Source organism: Euprymna scolopes, chromosome 27, assembly GCF_053919585.1.
Source record: "Euprymna scolopes isolate OS-2025 chromosome 27, ASM5391958v1, whole genome shotgun sequence".
In the NCBI taxonomy this organism is placed as follows: domain Eukaryota; kingdom Metazoa; phylum Mollusca; class Cephalopoda; order Sepiida; family Sepiolidae; genus Euprymna; species Euprymna scolopes.
Genome location: NC_136508.1, coordinates 23,789,558 through 23,805,698, shown reverse-complemented (window position 1 = coordinate 23,805,698; position 16,141 = coordinate 23,789,558). Strand labels below are relative to the sequence as shown.

The 16,141-nt window shown below is 36.5% G+C and overlaps 1 protein-coding gene across 3 annotated transcripts in view; it reads right to left on the bottom strand.

The window, feature by feature from the left end:
• LOC145248793 (uncharacterized) overlaps nucleotides 1-16,141 on the bottom strand; it is a 79,203-nt gene that overhangs the window by 58,815 nt on the left and 4,247 nt on the right. For 2 of the 3 annotated variants that reach the window (XM_080110447.1, XM_080110449.1), the window contains exon 2: nucleotides 12,364-12,421. The exons of the other annotated variant lie outside the window; for it this stretch is intronic. In XM_080110447.1, the coding sequence (XP_079966573.1) occupies nucleotides 12,364-12,380 (17 nt within the window). In that variant the 5' untranslated portion in view covers nucleotides 12,381-12,421. The remainder of the gene's footprint in view (nucleotides 1-12,363; nucleotides 12,422-16,141) is intronic. 3 annotated transcript variants of the gene reach the window in all.

The following is a 16,141-nucleotide window of genomic DNA, read 5'->3' as shown; positions in this document are numbered from 1 at the left end:
AATTTCAAGTGTTTGGACCCAAAATTGGCGGAGGAGTTTGGTAGAGTTTGCGAAGGTCAACTCTTTTAACTTTGACCTCTTGGCAGCTAAATTTTCAACCAAAAACTGATTAAAAAGCTTGTTGCATGTCTGAATATCCTTTATGTAAAATTTCAAATGTTTAGACCCAAAATTGGCTGAATAGTTTGCTAGAGACTGTAAAGGTCAACTTTTTTCAACGTTCACCCCTTGGCAGCCAAATTTTCGGCCAAAAACTGATTAAAAAGTTTGCCCTATCTCTAAATACACCTTATGTAAAATTTCAAATGTTTAGATCAAAAAATTGGCTGAGCGGTCAATTTTTTTTAACTTTGACCCCAATTTTGACCTCTTAACATTTATTGTTTTGAGCTCAAATAAAAGTAAAAAGTTTGATCCATGTTCAAGTAACCTACATTTAAAATTTCAAGTGTTTAGACCTAAAATTGGCAGAGGAATTTGGTAGGGTTCTCAAAGGTCTAATCCTTGAACTTTGACCCCTTGACAACCAAATTTCTGGCCGAAACCCGATTAAAAAGATTTTCCCAAATCTCAATACCCCTTATGTCAAATCTCGTATCTGTAGACTGAAAATTGACAGAGTAATTTGGTAGGGAAATGTACTCACAGACAGACACGAACAATTTCACTTTTTATATAGTTGTATGTTTTGGTTCTGATTCTAGCTGATGGCACCCAATTCATATATATTGATTTTAAGTTTGGGTCTCGCGACAACATATGTTCAATGTAGCAACCGATAGCAAATTGTCTCTATAATGATAAATATGAAATCCGAGAGGTAAAATATCAGGTTGAGAAACTGGCACGGTCTATCCTTCTCTCAAGGGTAGATGGGACTCTCTTAAGCCGTGATAGGCACCCCATGGTAATGATGGTATCACAATCAAAAATACCCTTGACAGCCCTAGCGAAGCATCAATTATTCAGCTACCGACAAGATTTGAATTACACTACAAACTCGTGTAGTGAGTTCAATCTCGACTACAGTCACGTTGGATGGATGGAATCTGCATGAATTAAAATATCATATTGAATTAAAATATCATATTATTAAAATATCATATAGGCTGGGTGGTCTGCTAGTATTTTATAGGGAACTGGGCTCCTCTACAAAAGATCCAATAAAACTTACTAATTGTTTTTTTTTCTTTTTAAACTTTTTTGTATCTACCGAATTTTTATGGGTGTATGAAAATGGAAAATCTCATTGAATTTTGGGAAATCCTAATTGTTCCTATTTACTATGCCTCCCCACGGGACAGAGTTAGACACCAGGGTCGTTTTTTAATGTGGAGAAAAGGAACAAAAATAAAAATTGTCTCAGTCGTGAAGGATTTCTCCTCCACTGACAGAGAACCAGAAATTGAAGTCCAGTAAATCCTAATTGTTATTGGGTAAGAAAACAACATGTTTCTGAAAGTAAATTATTTGTTTTTTGATAGAAGTTTTGAAAAGTTTGGGTAGGGATATCCTGGGTCATCCTGCTTTGAGAAAACTTATTACAGGCTAAAGTTTTCCCCGTTAGTAATAAACTAGCCTGGGTGCCCGGCGTTACCCGGGTGTTTGAAGGTGTGTGTTGAGCAAAAAAAAAAAAAAAATGATAGTAGGTAGGCAGACTCGAACCCGTACCGTGAAGGAGGAAAAGAATGTGAAAAAGAAACGTGACGTTTTTGCCGTTGCGTCCATCGCCAAACCAGAAGTGGCGAAGTTTTAAATTAAGGCTAATCAATCGAAAAGCGGGGATAACTTTCGAAAATATCAGCGAAAGAAGCGACCCCTCCATGTAGAAAAGAGCCCAACTGAGAGTGAAGGAATTAGTGTTTTTAGCCAATTTTTCAGTATTTGTCGTCCAAAGGGTCGAGCTTCAAAACGTTACCGATCTTGTGAAATATGGCCGCCTCTGTCGAAAGTTTTAGGCATACATACATACATACATACATACATACATACATACATACATACATACATTTAAACAAATAGGTGTCATTTATATTATAGAAGGAATCCCCAAATTGTGTTGATAACACGAGATCTGGGAGCAACTCTTGTTGCTAACATTTAATCGACAATAAAGACTATGATTTTTTTTTATTCTTCTTGGTTTATTGCATTTTTGATTTGAACAAATATTCGATTAATAATAATTTAGAGCTTAATCGGAAGTTGATCTTTATCTAAGGGAGATAATTAGCATTTACTAAGGAAATAATGTTATTTCGTTGCAAATAATTTAGGACGCTGAAATGATCAGTAGAGCAAGGACACAAATTTCTTAAAACTTCCATTTTGTCAGGACGCTGAAAATGAAGTTTTTTTTTTTATAAAACTTATAGAGTTCATCTTTTGAACAACACGGAAACATCGAAATAATGCAACTGCTAAAAATTGAAATGAAAGTGAAAAGGTGACCAATAATAAACGAGTAAAATAACGAACTAAAATAAAAATTTTATGTAAAAAATTAAAATTCCAATAAAACTTGTTAACATAAACACAAAATGTTTAAAAAGTGAATAAAATATTACAAAGAAACAATGGTAATTAACCAATTACAAAAAGTAAATAAACTTGTTAATTAATGTAAAAAAAAAAAAAAAAAAAAAAAAAACAGAAAGTTTTATAAAAATCCAAGGCATCAATTTTTTTTTTAATAAGCACAAAAGTGTCACTTTTAGCCATTTCAACCCATAAGGCACCCCTAGGGGAACAACCGTTTTCCTGGAAAATCCGTTCTGTTACTTTTTTTTTTTTTTTTTTTTTAATTTTTTTTTTACTCATATCAAGTTCAATGTTTAGGCAAAATTTTAAAAAAGTTTCAAGGCGAAGTTATTGAGAAAAGTACGGACAGATGAACGGAAGAACAGGCTAATTTACAGGTCCACCCTCCCTTTTGTCAGGGGACAAAAAAAAAACATGTATCATAAACGGAAGTTATTTTTTTATTTATTTATTTTTTTTTTTTTGAAGCAGGTAAACGTTGTTCATTGAGTAAACGAAAAAAAATTTCATCATCGGCTGTTCGAAAAATGAACTTTATAATTTATATTAAAAAACATCTTCCTTTTCAGCGTCCTAACAAAATGAATATATTTGATTTCTGGAAAATTATGATGTTTCTCCGCATCAAACACAGATGTGTGTTTCTATGTTCTACTGATCATTCTAGCGTTGTTAAAAAGATGAACTCTATAATTATTATAAAAAATTTTCATTTTCGGCCTCCTTATAAAATGGAAGTTTTAAGAAAGTTGTTTCCTTGCTTCTTGATCATTTCGGCGGCCTAAATTATCTGCAACAAAATAACATTATTTTCTTAGTAAATGCTAGTTATCTCCCTTAGATAAAGACCAATTCCCGATTAAGCTCTAAATTATTATTAACCGAATAATTATTAAAATCAAAAGTGCAATAAACCAAGAAGAAGAAGAAGAAGAAGAAGAAGAAGAAGAAGAAGAAGAAGAAGAAGAAGAAGAAGAAGAAATAGCAACACAGGACGAATCATAATCCTTATTCTTGATTAAGTGTTAGCAACAAGATTTGGGAATTCCCTTTTTTACCAAGGGGCATAACTCTAGCCTATAACTAGTTCTCCCAAAGCGAGATGATCTTTGATATCCATATACGAATTTTTTTAAAAAATAAATAAAAAATAAAACAATAAAAAATAAATAAATAAATCAATAAATAACAATAATAATAATAATAATAATAATAATAATAATAATAATAATAATAATAATTTACTATCATAAACATTTTATTTTCTTACACAATAACAATTAAGAATTTCCCAAAATAGATGAGATTTTCCATTTTCACATATACATAAAAAATTCAGTATGTAAAAAACGGTTTAAAAAGAAAAACATTAAAAACCAATTAGTAAGTTTATCGGACTTTTTGTAGAATAGCCCAGCCAGCACCCTATGAAATACTAGCAGGCCTCCCGACTTTGCCTAGTTGTAAGATACGCTTAAATATGACATTTTAATTCGTACAGATTATGCATTTATTATTATAGAAACAATTTTCCATCGATTATTATATTGTACCTAATATATCCGAAAGAAACATTTTATTTAACCCAAGGATTAGCTTTCTCAGCCATGGCCAGATAGAAATCAACAATAATTTATTTTATATATATATATATATATATATATATATATATATATATATATATATATAAAGATAAAGATATATATATATATATATATATATATATATATATATATAAACGAGGTGCCTTCAATAAGTTTCCAGACTGTTTTCGTAAATATTACACATATGAAACTTTAGTCCTATTCGAAGTAATCTCCTCCGGCTGCAATGCACTTGTTGTCCCATTCAACAACTTCTGAAAGGTCATATGGAAGTCCTCTTGTGTGAGCGTGTTAATAACCCTCGTCACAGCCGCTTTCATCTCCTCAGTTGTCTCATAAAGATAGTCTTTGAGATTTTTCTTGAGCTTAGGAAATAACCAAAAGTCACAGGGAGCAAGGTCGAGATTATAGGGAGGATGAGGAACTGTGCGCTTATCGTCTCTATAGACACACGGCGATCTTTACCCATGAAATTCTTTATTTGGCTAATCAGCTATGGTGTTCTGGCTTCCTTACTCCTCCCACACCTCTCATCATTCCACACACATTCCCTGCCTTCCTTGAATCTCTTATGCCACTCAAAAACTGATGCTTGATTCATGCAAGATGGTTCAAAAACAGTCTTGAAGCATTTTATATGTTTCTGTGGCATTTTTTCAAGTTTATAACACAAATTTTATTGCAGATCGTTCTTCTAAAATGTCCTCACATACAGGTTGCATTTTTTAAACTCACTAGCTTTGGCAATCAGGCTTTAATAGAGTGTATTCCAATTCCTGCTGTAGCTGTTCATTTGAACCTGAGATCATCAAAATTGGCCAGTCACCTCATAGGATGTGTAGCAATAACATACAGAAGTTTCTAGAGTCTACAATAATTTTAAATACCTGTACAAAAAGTCTGGAAACTTATTGAAAGCACTTCGTATGTATGTATGTATGTATGTATGTACTGGGTTACATGGTACCAGTAGCATGGTCTAGTCACCGGCGACTAAACTGGTTCCCCCACCAGACTTGTTTGGTGAGGAGGGCGGCTAGTCTCCCTGAAGGATTAAAAACAAGACCTTCCAAAGGGCGAATGAACTCTTTTTCTGGGTCAACGGCCAACTAGCACAGTGTATATTTGTGTGTGTATATGTGTATTGAGGTGGAGAGGGCTCCTGTAAGCCGTGGTGAAGGCAACCTTTCGAGGAGAAGCAAATCTCTGATTTAAAAAAATATAAAGCGGGAGACCAGTACTCGCATTAAGATGGTCTGCAGTTTAATTTGTTGCTGGCTATCTTGCTCTTGCTTGTTGCTGGATCTCAACATTTTGAACCGAGAGAGAGACTTAGCTGTAGTACAAAGCTAAGACTCTGTAACATCATCTTTGTATAGATACTCCCTCAGGCATTTGGGATCATGGATTTTAAATGTCTGAGGGAGTGGCACTCGTTTGACAAGACATTGCAATCATCATGTATGTATGCATGTATGTATGTATTTATGTATGTATATATGTATGTATAATCGTGACATCTCTGTCAAAACCAAGATCAGTGTTTACTCGACCTGTTTTCTTTCTGTTTTGCTTTACACATCTGAATGTTGGACAACACAACGTCAGCACTTGAAGCAACTCGAGAGATTCTATCAGAAATGCTTAAGACAAATTCTAAATGTGATATGGCAGTCACTGACACCTGACAGGGATATTCTTTGGAAGTCTAAGTATTTGAGCATCGAAGCAATGGTGATGAGGAAACGGTTGCGCTGAGTAGGTCACGTTGTTCGAATGGAAGATGTGAGGCTGACTAAGCAGTTGTTTTACGGTGAACTTAAGACTGGTAAACTTAAGACTGGTGAACTTAAGACTGGTGAACTTAAGACTGGTGAACTTAAGACTGGTAAACTTAAGACTGGTAAACTTAAGACTGGTAAACTTAAGACTGGTGAACTTAAGACTGATAAACTTAAGACTGGTAAACTTAAGGCTGGTAAACGTCCTCAAAATCAACCAAAGAAGCGCTTCAAGGATTGCATAAAGGACGATGTTAAAAATTTGAAGATTTCTGTTCAGAACTGGGAGATCCTGGCAGAACGCCGCCCTGAATGGAGGAGGTTAGTTGGAGTGGGTTCTGAAATTTTTGTGAGAGAAAAAATCAATCATGCTAAACTCAAGATCAACCGCTGGAAAGGCAATGTGCCGGTTTTGCCCATTGAAATAAACAGCTGGAAATGTGAGGCTTGTAATCGCGTGCTTCTCTCAAAAAAGGCTTATATTAACCATAAAAAACACATGCCACGAGCAAAGTGAGCAAAAACAAAAAAAAACAAAAAAAACGGAGCCAGAAGTGAAACAAGATTTAACACACAACATTGTCTGTCATATGTGTGTCAGACTGTGCAAGTCTAATGCTGGCCTGAAAAGTCATTTTCGAGCTCACGGATGGGGTTTAGTTGTCGCTGAGGACCTGATGACTATGATGAGGTTGGTGGGGAGTATTGGGATTGCTAAAGACGATGCAATTAGTATGTATGTATGTACGTATGTATGTATATGTGTGTGTGCATGTGTGTGTGTGTGTGCGTGTGTGTGCATATTAAATAATCGCAGTAAATTAAATAATGAATAGGGAATGTTATACTTTTTTCTTTTTTCTTTTCTTTTATTGAAGCAGTGATGCAGTTCTCATCGAGAAATTTGTAGTGAACCGCTAAATTAAATCATTCATCATGTAAACAGAAGAATCTATACGGCTGGAATCTATTCATTTCAGGAGACCTTTTTCTCTCAACTTCCCTTGAGCTATGTTCATATTCCGTTCATTCTCCTCTAGGATCCTCCGACCACTCCGTCGTATCAGTTAAGATAAAAACGAAATGTAAGAAGCCCCCAGACGTACCCCTCCACCATACTGTATACCGATACTCTATGGCTGACTGGGATAGCTTCCGTACATTCATATCTGATTTACCTTTGCACTCCATGTTTAAAAAGGATGTGTCCTCTATAGTATCAGATCTGACCGAATGGTTAATTGCAGGCATAGACCAAATCATACCATCTAAAAAATTCCAACAAAAACCTAACAGCCAGCCATGGTTCTCCCCAGAATGTGCTGCTGCTATCGCACACAGAAATCACTTTTTCCATAGCTACCAACGTAATAGATGCACTGAGACTAAAGCTGCTTTTAGGTCTGCCAGCAACCACTGTAAAAGAGTAATAAAAAATGCAAGAGAGCTATATGCCCAGTCTGTTAAATCCAAGGTAGCTGATCAGCGGCTTGGATCCCACCAGTTTTGGCAAATAACAAATAGGATCCTGAACAGAAGTGTGCGTTCTATCCCAACCATTATCAATGGACCAGAGGTCATCTCGTCAGCGTCAGACAAGGCCAAAATATTTGCAAAGAACTTTGCAGCTAATTCTACCCTATGCGACGAAGGCCATCAACTCCCCATATTTCCTCCTATAACACAGAACAGGCTAGGTAACATACAAATATCCGTGCATGAGGTCGCCAAGCTAATAAAGAACCTAGATTCCAGTAAAGCAACTGGCCCTGATGGCATCCCAATTATAGTGTTAAAAAAGCTTCAACCAGAACTTGCTCCCATACTTACGAAACTATTTAAGCGCTGCCTTAAGGAGAAGTGCTTTCCGACTCCCTGGAAGACCTCATCAGTTTGCCCTGTATTTAAGAATTCAGGTGATAAGTCATCTCCCTCTCAATACAGACCTATAAGTCTCCTGTGTGTGATGAGTAAGTTGCTGGAATCCATATTAAATAGAGAAATAGTCAACCACCTCAGCAGGAATAACCTTCTTAGTGACACACAATATGGTTTCCGCTCTGCAAGATCTACCGCAGATGTGCTGATGGTTATATCCCACAGGATTAGTGAATCTCTTGACAAAGGCTTCCTTTCTAGGGCAATTGCTCTCGACATATCAAAGGCCTTCGACAAGGTATGGTATAAGGGTCTACTTCACAAGATTTCCAGCTACGGTATAACTGGAAATGTTTTCTCAATCATTAAATCATTTCTCTCCGATAGGCTCATAAGAGTAGTGGTCGATGGACAAAAATCAGAGGTCTGCAATATAAATGCTGGAGTCCCCCAGGGGTCAATCCTGGGCCCAACTCTCTTCCTGATCTACATCAATGACCTCCCTAAACACATACTTAAATCATTCGTTGACATCTATGCTGATGACACGACCATCTATGGCAACACATCAAAGACTGTAAATGACAAAGTTCTCTCTGATTCTCTCTCCTCTGATCTCGAGCGCGTGGTTCAGTGGGGGAAGATGTGACTGGTTACCTTTAACGCATCCAAAACCAAACTCCTATCCTTACATATCAACGCTCTGATCCCCATCTGGCATCAATTGTGATGGATGGCTCTCGTCTGGGTGAGGCCCCGTGTTTTGACAAGCTTCTGGGTTTGACCTTTACTCCTGATCTGAAATGGAACACGTACATCAAGTCTGTTGCCAAGGTCGCTGGAAAGATGGTGGGATCCTTCTACCGCTCCAGAAGATATCTCACTACGGATGCAATTCTCTATCTATATAAAAGCCAAGTACGTCCAAGGATGGAATACTGTTGCCATATCTGGGCAGGAGCTGCTAAAAACAGCCTATCCTGCCTTGACAGAGTACAAAATAGACTTCGTGGCTTAGTGGGGGATGCCCTTTTCTCTACCCTGCAACCTCTCTCCCACAGAAGAGACGTTGCGAGCCTGTCCTTGTTTTATCGTTATTTCCATGGCAGATGCTCGTCTGAACTCCAATCTCTGGTCCCCCCTCGCCAATCTTTCACGAAAAACACCCGTCTAGCTGAATCCACTGTGAAAAATTTCCCCCACTCTATATCTGTGCCTAAATCAAAACGCAGATTCCATGAACAAAGCTTCTTTCTTAGAACTGCACGCCTGTGGAACTCTGTTCCGTCTGCCTGCTTCCCTCTGGACTACAACTTGGTTGTCTTCAAGTCCAATGTTAACAAATTCCTAATGAACCGCCCCCTTAAGTAAACATTTCAGCAAATCTCCTCACTAACGTACTGTACTTGCAATAACCCTTATCCCTGAGTGGCTTCCGGGCCTTGATAAGTGGTGATCACTGTGTAAAAAAAAAAACAAAAAAAAAACAATTTGGTTTTGTCACCGGTCACCCACGCAAACCTGTACCACGTAAGAGATGCGAGTTTAATGTGTCATTTTGATACAGAAATCCATGGGATGATATTTTTTATTTCCTTGTGTATGAAGACATTAAACAGGTTGGAACATTCTAAAAAGCCTGTATATAAGCACGAGCGTTCCAAAAATCAAAACCGTCTAGACAGTGTTTCCACAAGTCGCCGCCATCGCCACCCGTGATGTTGCTTACGTCTAACTCAGTTCAAAGGATGTAAAACCTGCAACCAAAAACAAACAGTTCCAGCAACGATTCTGTTATCTCCAGCCAGCTTTTCACAGACTGACTAACCACTGCTCGAAATTTTCACCGTGTGGACCTCAATTGCTTACACACAAAAAGGCAGCACGAATAAAGTGTCATATAAAAACTGCAAATGGACGAAATACTCTATCGTTTACTAAGGAAGCTTACTCAAGCAACAATGAATGAATATTCTATGCTCACAAACTTTTTCTCCTTAGTATGTCGCATTCGTAAAGTTTTCTTTAAGATTCGTTGACATAAATAACTTCCTCAGTCTCGAAGGATTTCTTGCCAATCATTCTTGCATGCGGATTACCATGTTGGATTTTCTACGTACGACAAAAATGTTTCCATTTCTTTTCTATATCCCGGGATTTTATTTCTCTTAATTTTCTGCACATGGAAGAACAAGCGGTAACAAGCAACCTTTTTAATTTCCTTACCCATGGGGCATTTATTCTTTAGTTTCTACAAGTAGTTAAAACTAACGTTCTTAAATACATGTCGACGGGCGATCGCGACAGCAGAAGACTGAAAACAAATTACGCATCTCTCCTACACAGAAAGAAATTATTTCTGATTAAATAAATTTTATTATTAGGTTGGTGCAAAAATAATGTCGTTTTTTTTTAAGTTCAACTTCTTTCATAATAAACTCTATGAATCGAAATAAGAACCATTAGAATTAACACAGTTTTACCAACGAGAAACAAGTTTATTTATTCTATTAGCATAGAAATCCGGAGTTCTGGGAACGATTCAGTCATTGAAAGCTGATTTAACATCATCTTGGTCTTTAAAGCATTTTTCGTGCAGGAAGTTGACGAGATGCTTGAAAAAAGTGATAATCCATCGGTGAGAGGTCCGCTGAATATGGTGAATGAGTCTCGTAGTCCAATTCGTTCAGCTTCTGCAGGGTCAGTTGAGCAACATGCAGATGAGCATTGTTATGGAGGAGACTTGGTCCCTTCATATTGACCAATCTCGGCCACATACATTTGAGCTTCTGGTGTATTTTGTTAATTTGTCAGCTGTAATCGTTTCGCCCGAATTCAAGAAGCTCTGATGGATGAAACCGGCCGCAGACCACCAAGCAGTCACCATGACCTTTTTTTGGTGCAATTTCAACTTCAGGAAATCCTGTGGAGCTTCTCCAGCATTTAACCACTGCCACTGTGCCGAACATCGCCGGTTGTCGCAGAGGATCCACTTTTCGTCACTCGTCACAATCCGCTTCAGAAATGAGTCGTTTTGTTGCACAGAAGGAGCATAGAAGACACCTAAAAACGCCGATTTTTTGAAAATTATTGTTTAATTCATGCGGCACCCATTTATCCAACTTTTTTTACTTGCCTATTTGCTTTAAATGGCTAATAACCGTTGAGTGGTCCTTATTCTGAAAATACTGGATTGACTACAAATATGTGTTTCTACTGTGATTAAATGCTTTAAAAGAAAAATTGTTACAAACCTATTTTATGCAGCCTGTAGTGTTCGTTGGCAGACAAAAAGAAAAGAACATTTTTTTAAATGGCTGTTACTTCTCTTTATATGTTGGCTATCTTGTCACCTGATATGCAAATGAAGTGCTTCCAGTTTTTAATAAAAAGGCTAAATTTTAAGAGACTGGAGTATGTTGGATTTGTATGTTGAGGTTGTAACAGTAGAGTTATAAATTTTGGAGTTGCGAGTTTTGACAACAAGTGTCCGATTTGGAATAGCATGTTTTGATAGCAGTGTGACAGATTTGAAGTGGTGAGTTTTGGCAGTCATGCATCAAATATTACTTGGTAAGTGCAGAATAGTTAACTCTGGACTACTTAATCACATCTACTACAACTCATATTTGTCTGTTCGCATCAATCGATAATTATAAGTCGATCGCTAATCATCGATTCTAACACCACTTTTCAGCAAAGCACCAGAGTCGAAGAATAAAATTAATTTCTCAATTAAGAATGTTCTCTTTTCTTTTGTCTTTCATTAACGATATTTATAAATGCGATTTCTTTAAAGAAAACTTATTGCACAAACGTAAACTTTGCCATGTAGGTGTAATAAAAACAGTCATATGTTATTCAATTAACTGGAATGCTTATTGAGATGAGTATTATTTATTCATTTATTTATTGTGGACTATTATTCTCATATTTTAAGTATTGTTTCACAACGTTTCCTCTCTCTCATAAATAGCAGATGTCTTTTTAGAAATATAACTAAAAAAGAATTCTAAGTAGAAAGATATCAAGAAAATTAATGCCAACATAATCATCTGACTTATAAAAATCAATGAATAATGTTAAACAACAACAATCCATAAGAATTTATTTTATTGCGGACTATTATCCTCATCTTTCACAACGTTTTGTCCAACTATTTCTCTAGCCTTCGTAAGCATAGCATAATCTTTTCAATATCTGATTCATAAATACTGAAAGCTCCTACTAAAGCCCGTCCATTCTGATTGGCTGTGACCTTACAATTTTCCAATTCTGGAATCCAGTAATTGGCTTTAAAAGCGAAAACTTCTGAACATTAAAATATGGCATCACTAAGAGACATAATATTATGAGGACTGCTTGTGAATTTAATATTCCCATGACACTTCCACCTTTGGAGGAAACCAGTTCAACACACCTACTGTATTGTACTGTATTGTATATTGTAACTCTAATCCTAATCCTAACCTTAACATTACAATTGTGCCAAGAGGGTTCATATATTTGCAGGTATCAACAACAAAGTAAAAGCAATTTAATAGAAAGATTAAATAAACCTGACAGCCGTGTCCATGGTGATTGCAGCTTTGATATCTTCAAGGAAAATGTTTCTTACTGAAATAATTAAAAAAAAAAAAAAAATTTAAATTAAATTCAAATTAAGAGAATTCAACATTACAATATATATATATATATATATATATATATATATATATATATATATATATATATATATATATATATATATATATATATATATATTCCCATAAGTTTATTTTTTCATAAAGAGCAAGTTTTATCTCCTATATAATAAAACTAGCCTGGGTGCCCGGTGTTTGAAGGTGTGTGTTGAGCAGCAAAAAAAAAAAAAAAAAATTGTAGTAGGCAGGCAGGCTCGACCCCATGATGCGAAGGTGGAAAAGAATATACAGGTGTGTGTAAGGGTGTTGGTTGAGCAAAAAAAGGGGGAAAATTGCGAGCACAAAAAATGGGAGTAAGCAGAATAAGATAAGATCTTCCGTTAATTGAATGAATTAATTTTGACTTTATTGGTATATGAATATTACAAAATTTTAATGTTAAAATTTTGGTTAAAAAAATACTAATAAGGTGTGTATGTTAAGATACATATCTCATTGAGTTCTTATTTCAAGAAAATCTATAAAACAACATTGGCATTCTCAGTAAGAGTAAGTAATGGAAACGCAGCTTTATCTTCTTTCAGTCATAAATAGCAGACAAATGAGTGACAAAATGGTTGTTTAGTCTATTTGTGCTGAAATTAGTAACACCATGTTTAGTAAAACTATGTCAGGGGCATCAAGCTAAACTAAGGAAAGACGTGACTAATAGAATGCGGGAAAGGAGGTGAAAATAACGAAGTAGTCAACCACCTCAACAGAAACAACCTTCTTAGCGACATGCAATATGGTTTCGGCTCTGCAAGATCTACAGCAGATCTGCTAACGGTTATATCTCATAGGATTAGTGAATCTCTTGACAAAGGCTTCCTTTCCAGGGCAATTGCTCTTGACATATCGAAGGCCTTCGATAAGGTAAGGTATGGCATAAGGGCCTACTTCACAAGATTTCCAACTCTCTTCCTGATCTACATCAATGACCTCCCTAAACACATACTTAAATCATTCGTTGACATCTATGCTGATGACACGACCATCTATGACAACAAATCAAAGGCTGTAAATGATAAAATTCTCTCTAATTCTCTCTCCTCTTATCTTGACTGCGTGGTTCAGTGGGGGAAGAGGTGGCTGGACACTTTTAATGCATCCAAACCAAGCTTCTATCTTTACATCATCAACGCTCTGATCCCCATCTGGCATCAATTGAAATGGATGGTTCTCATCTTGGGGAGGCTCCATGTTTTGACAAGCTTCTGGGTTTGACCTTTACTCCTGATCTGAAATGGAACACGTACATCAGGTATGTTGCCAAAGATGCTGGGGAAATGGTGTGATCCTTCTACCGCTCCAGAAGACATCTCACTACTGATGCAATTCTCTATCTATATAAAAGCCAAGTACGCCCAAGGATGGAATACTGCTGCCATATCTGGGCAGGAGCTGCTAAAAACAACCTATCCTGCCTCGACAGAGTACAAAATAGACTTGGTGGTTTAGTGGGGGATTCCCTTTTCTCTTCCCTTCAGCCTCTCTCCCACAGAAGATAAGTTGCGAGCCTGTCTTTGTTTTATCGTTATTTCCATGGCAAGTGCTCGTCTGAGCTCCAATCTCTCGTCCCCCCTCACCAATCTTTCACAAGAAACATCCGTCTGGCTGAAACTACTGTAAATAATTTTCCTCACTCTTTATCTGTGCCTAAATCAAAACGTAGATTCCATGGGCAGTTTCTTTCTCAGAAGTGCACGACTGTGGAACACTCTTCCGTTTGCTTGTTTCCCACCTGACTACAACTTGAATGTCTTCAAATCCAACATAAACAAACTCCTGAAAAACCGCCCCCTTAAGTAAGACACTCTATCAAATCTGCAATACTAATGATTACTACAATACTATCTCATTGATTACTGTACACGCAATAACCCTTATCCCTGAGTGGTCTCCAGGCCTTGATAAGTGGTGACCCTCATGTAAAAAAAACAACAACAAAAACAAAAACGGTTTTACTGATGGGCCTACTTTTGTGATGTCACGGGCGGTCGAAAAAATGCCTTTTTATGCAACGTCGAGGGTTAAATGACTTGCAAAAAATGTCAGTGAAAAAACCGACCACCCCTGTAGAAAACTGCGAAATTAAGGATGAAGAAATTAATGTTTTTGGCCAATTTTTTTATATTTGTCATCCGAAGGGCCCACTTTCAATCTCGTGATAATCCGTCGCCTCTGTCGAAAGTTTTAGACATACATACATACATACATACATACATACATGATGATTGCAACGTCTTGTCAGACGAATGCGACTCCCTCAGACATGAGCCCAAAAATAACTTTTTTTTTAGTCCTACCGGTGAATTTACACGCTCAAGCAGGCATGACACTGAAAACGGTCATTGAGATCAATTATTACATGCTTCCAGCATTTCAAGCCTCCACACGTCACAACTTTTCCATCGCCACAGGACCATTTTTATAGACAAATGCCCAAGGGAGTATCTATACATAGATTTAGTTTTAGACATAATACATACATACATTTAAACAGACAGGTGAAATTTATATTATAAAAGATGACTGCAGAAATTACTTTCTGGAGCAAAGTATCATAGGTTTGCAACAGCAAATGTCACATACGAATTCAATACATCTAGGCTAATAGCCACTATCTTGTGTAACTTTCGAGCATCATTTAGATACATTCAGTCGTGATAATGAAATGCAAACTGCATACTACGAACAACACTATCACATCTTTAGGGAAAAAAGTCCCTATTTTTCTCTCTAAATATTTAGTCCTCTCACTGCTACCAGTTTTCACCAGAACTAATTGTACATTTTCCATGGGATCTATAATTACACCGATCATAACTAGCTCACAGATACATGGACCTAGCATAATCTTTCCAATTTCTGATTCATAAATACTAAAAGCTCCCTTATCAAGGTCCATCCATTCTGATTGGCTGTGACCTTACAATTGTCCTATTCTGGAATCCAGTTATTGATTTTAAAAGCGAACACTTCTGAACATTAAAATATGGCATCACTAAGAGACATATTATTTCCCCTGTCGTCAAATTAATTTTATGTATAGGTCATTTCAGAGCTCCCAAATATTTGCATCTTTTATATTAGATGTCTCCTAACAAAAATTGAAAACAAACAAAAACAAAAACCAATCAACAAAATACATAAGTGCATTTGTTAATTGTTTTATGATGACGACTTTACTCATCTGAATGTTGGACAACACAACGTCGGCACTTGAAGCAACTCAAGAGATTCTATAAGAAATGCTTAAGACAAATTCTAAATGTGAAATGGCAGTCACTGACACCTGACAGGGATATTCTTGGGAAGGCTGAGTATTTGAGCATCGAAGCAATGGTGATGAGGAAACGGCTGCGCTGAGTAGGTCACGTTGTTCGTCAAAAATAAACACAGTTTCTCAGGTTTTCTTACGACGACGACAACAGTAGTGACGACTTCTTTTTACCATTAAACTATGTGCACGATGGTGATATTTGCATTTTTTTTTCATAATTAAGATTTATCATAAAACAAAAAATAAAAACAAAATCAAATTAAACACACGACGTACAGTATTGGTAATTTTTCAAACAGTCGCATTGCATATATATATATATTTATTTATGTACTGATGAGTTTAGCTCTCAAATATTTGCGTCTTTTA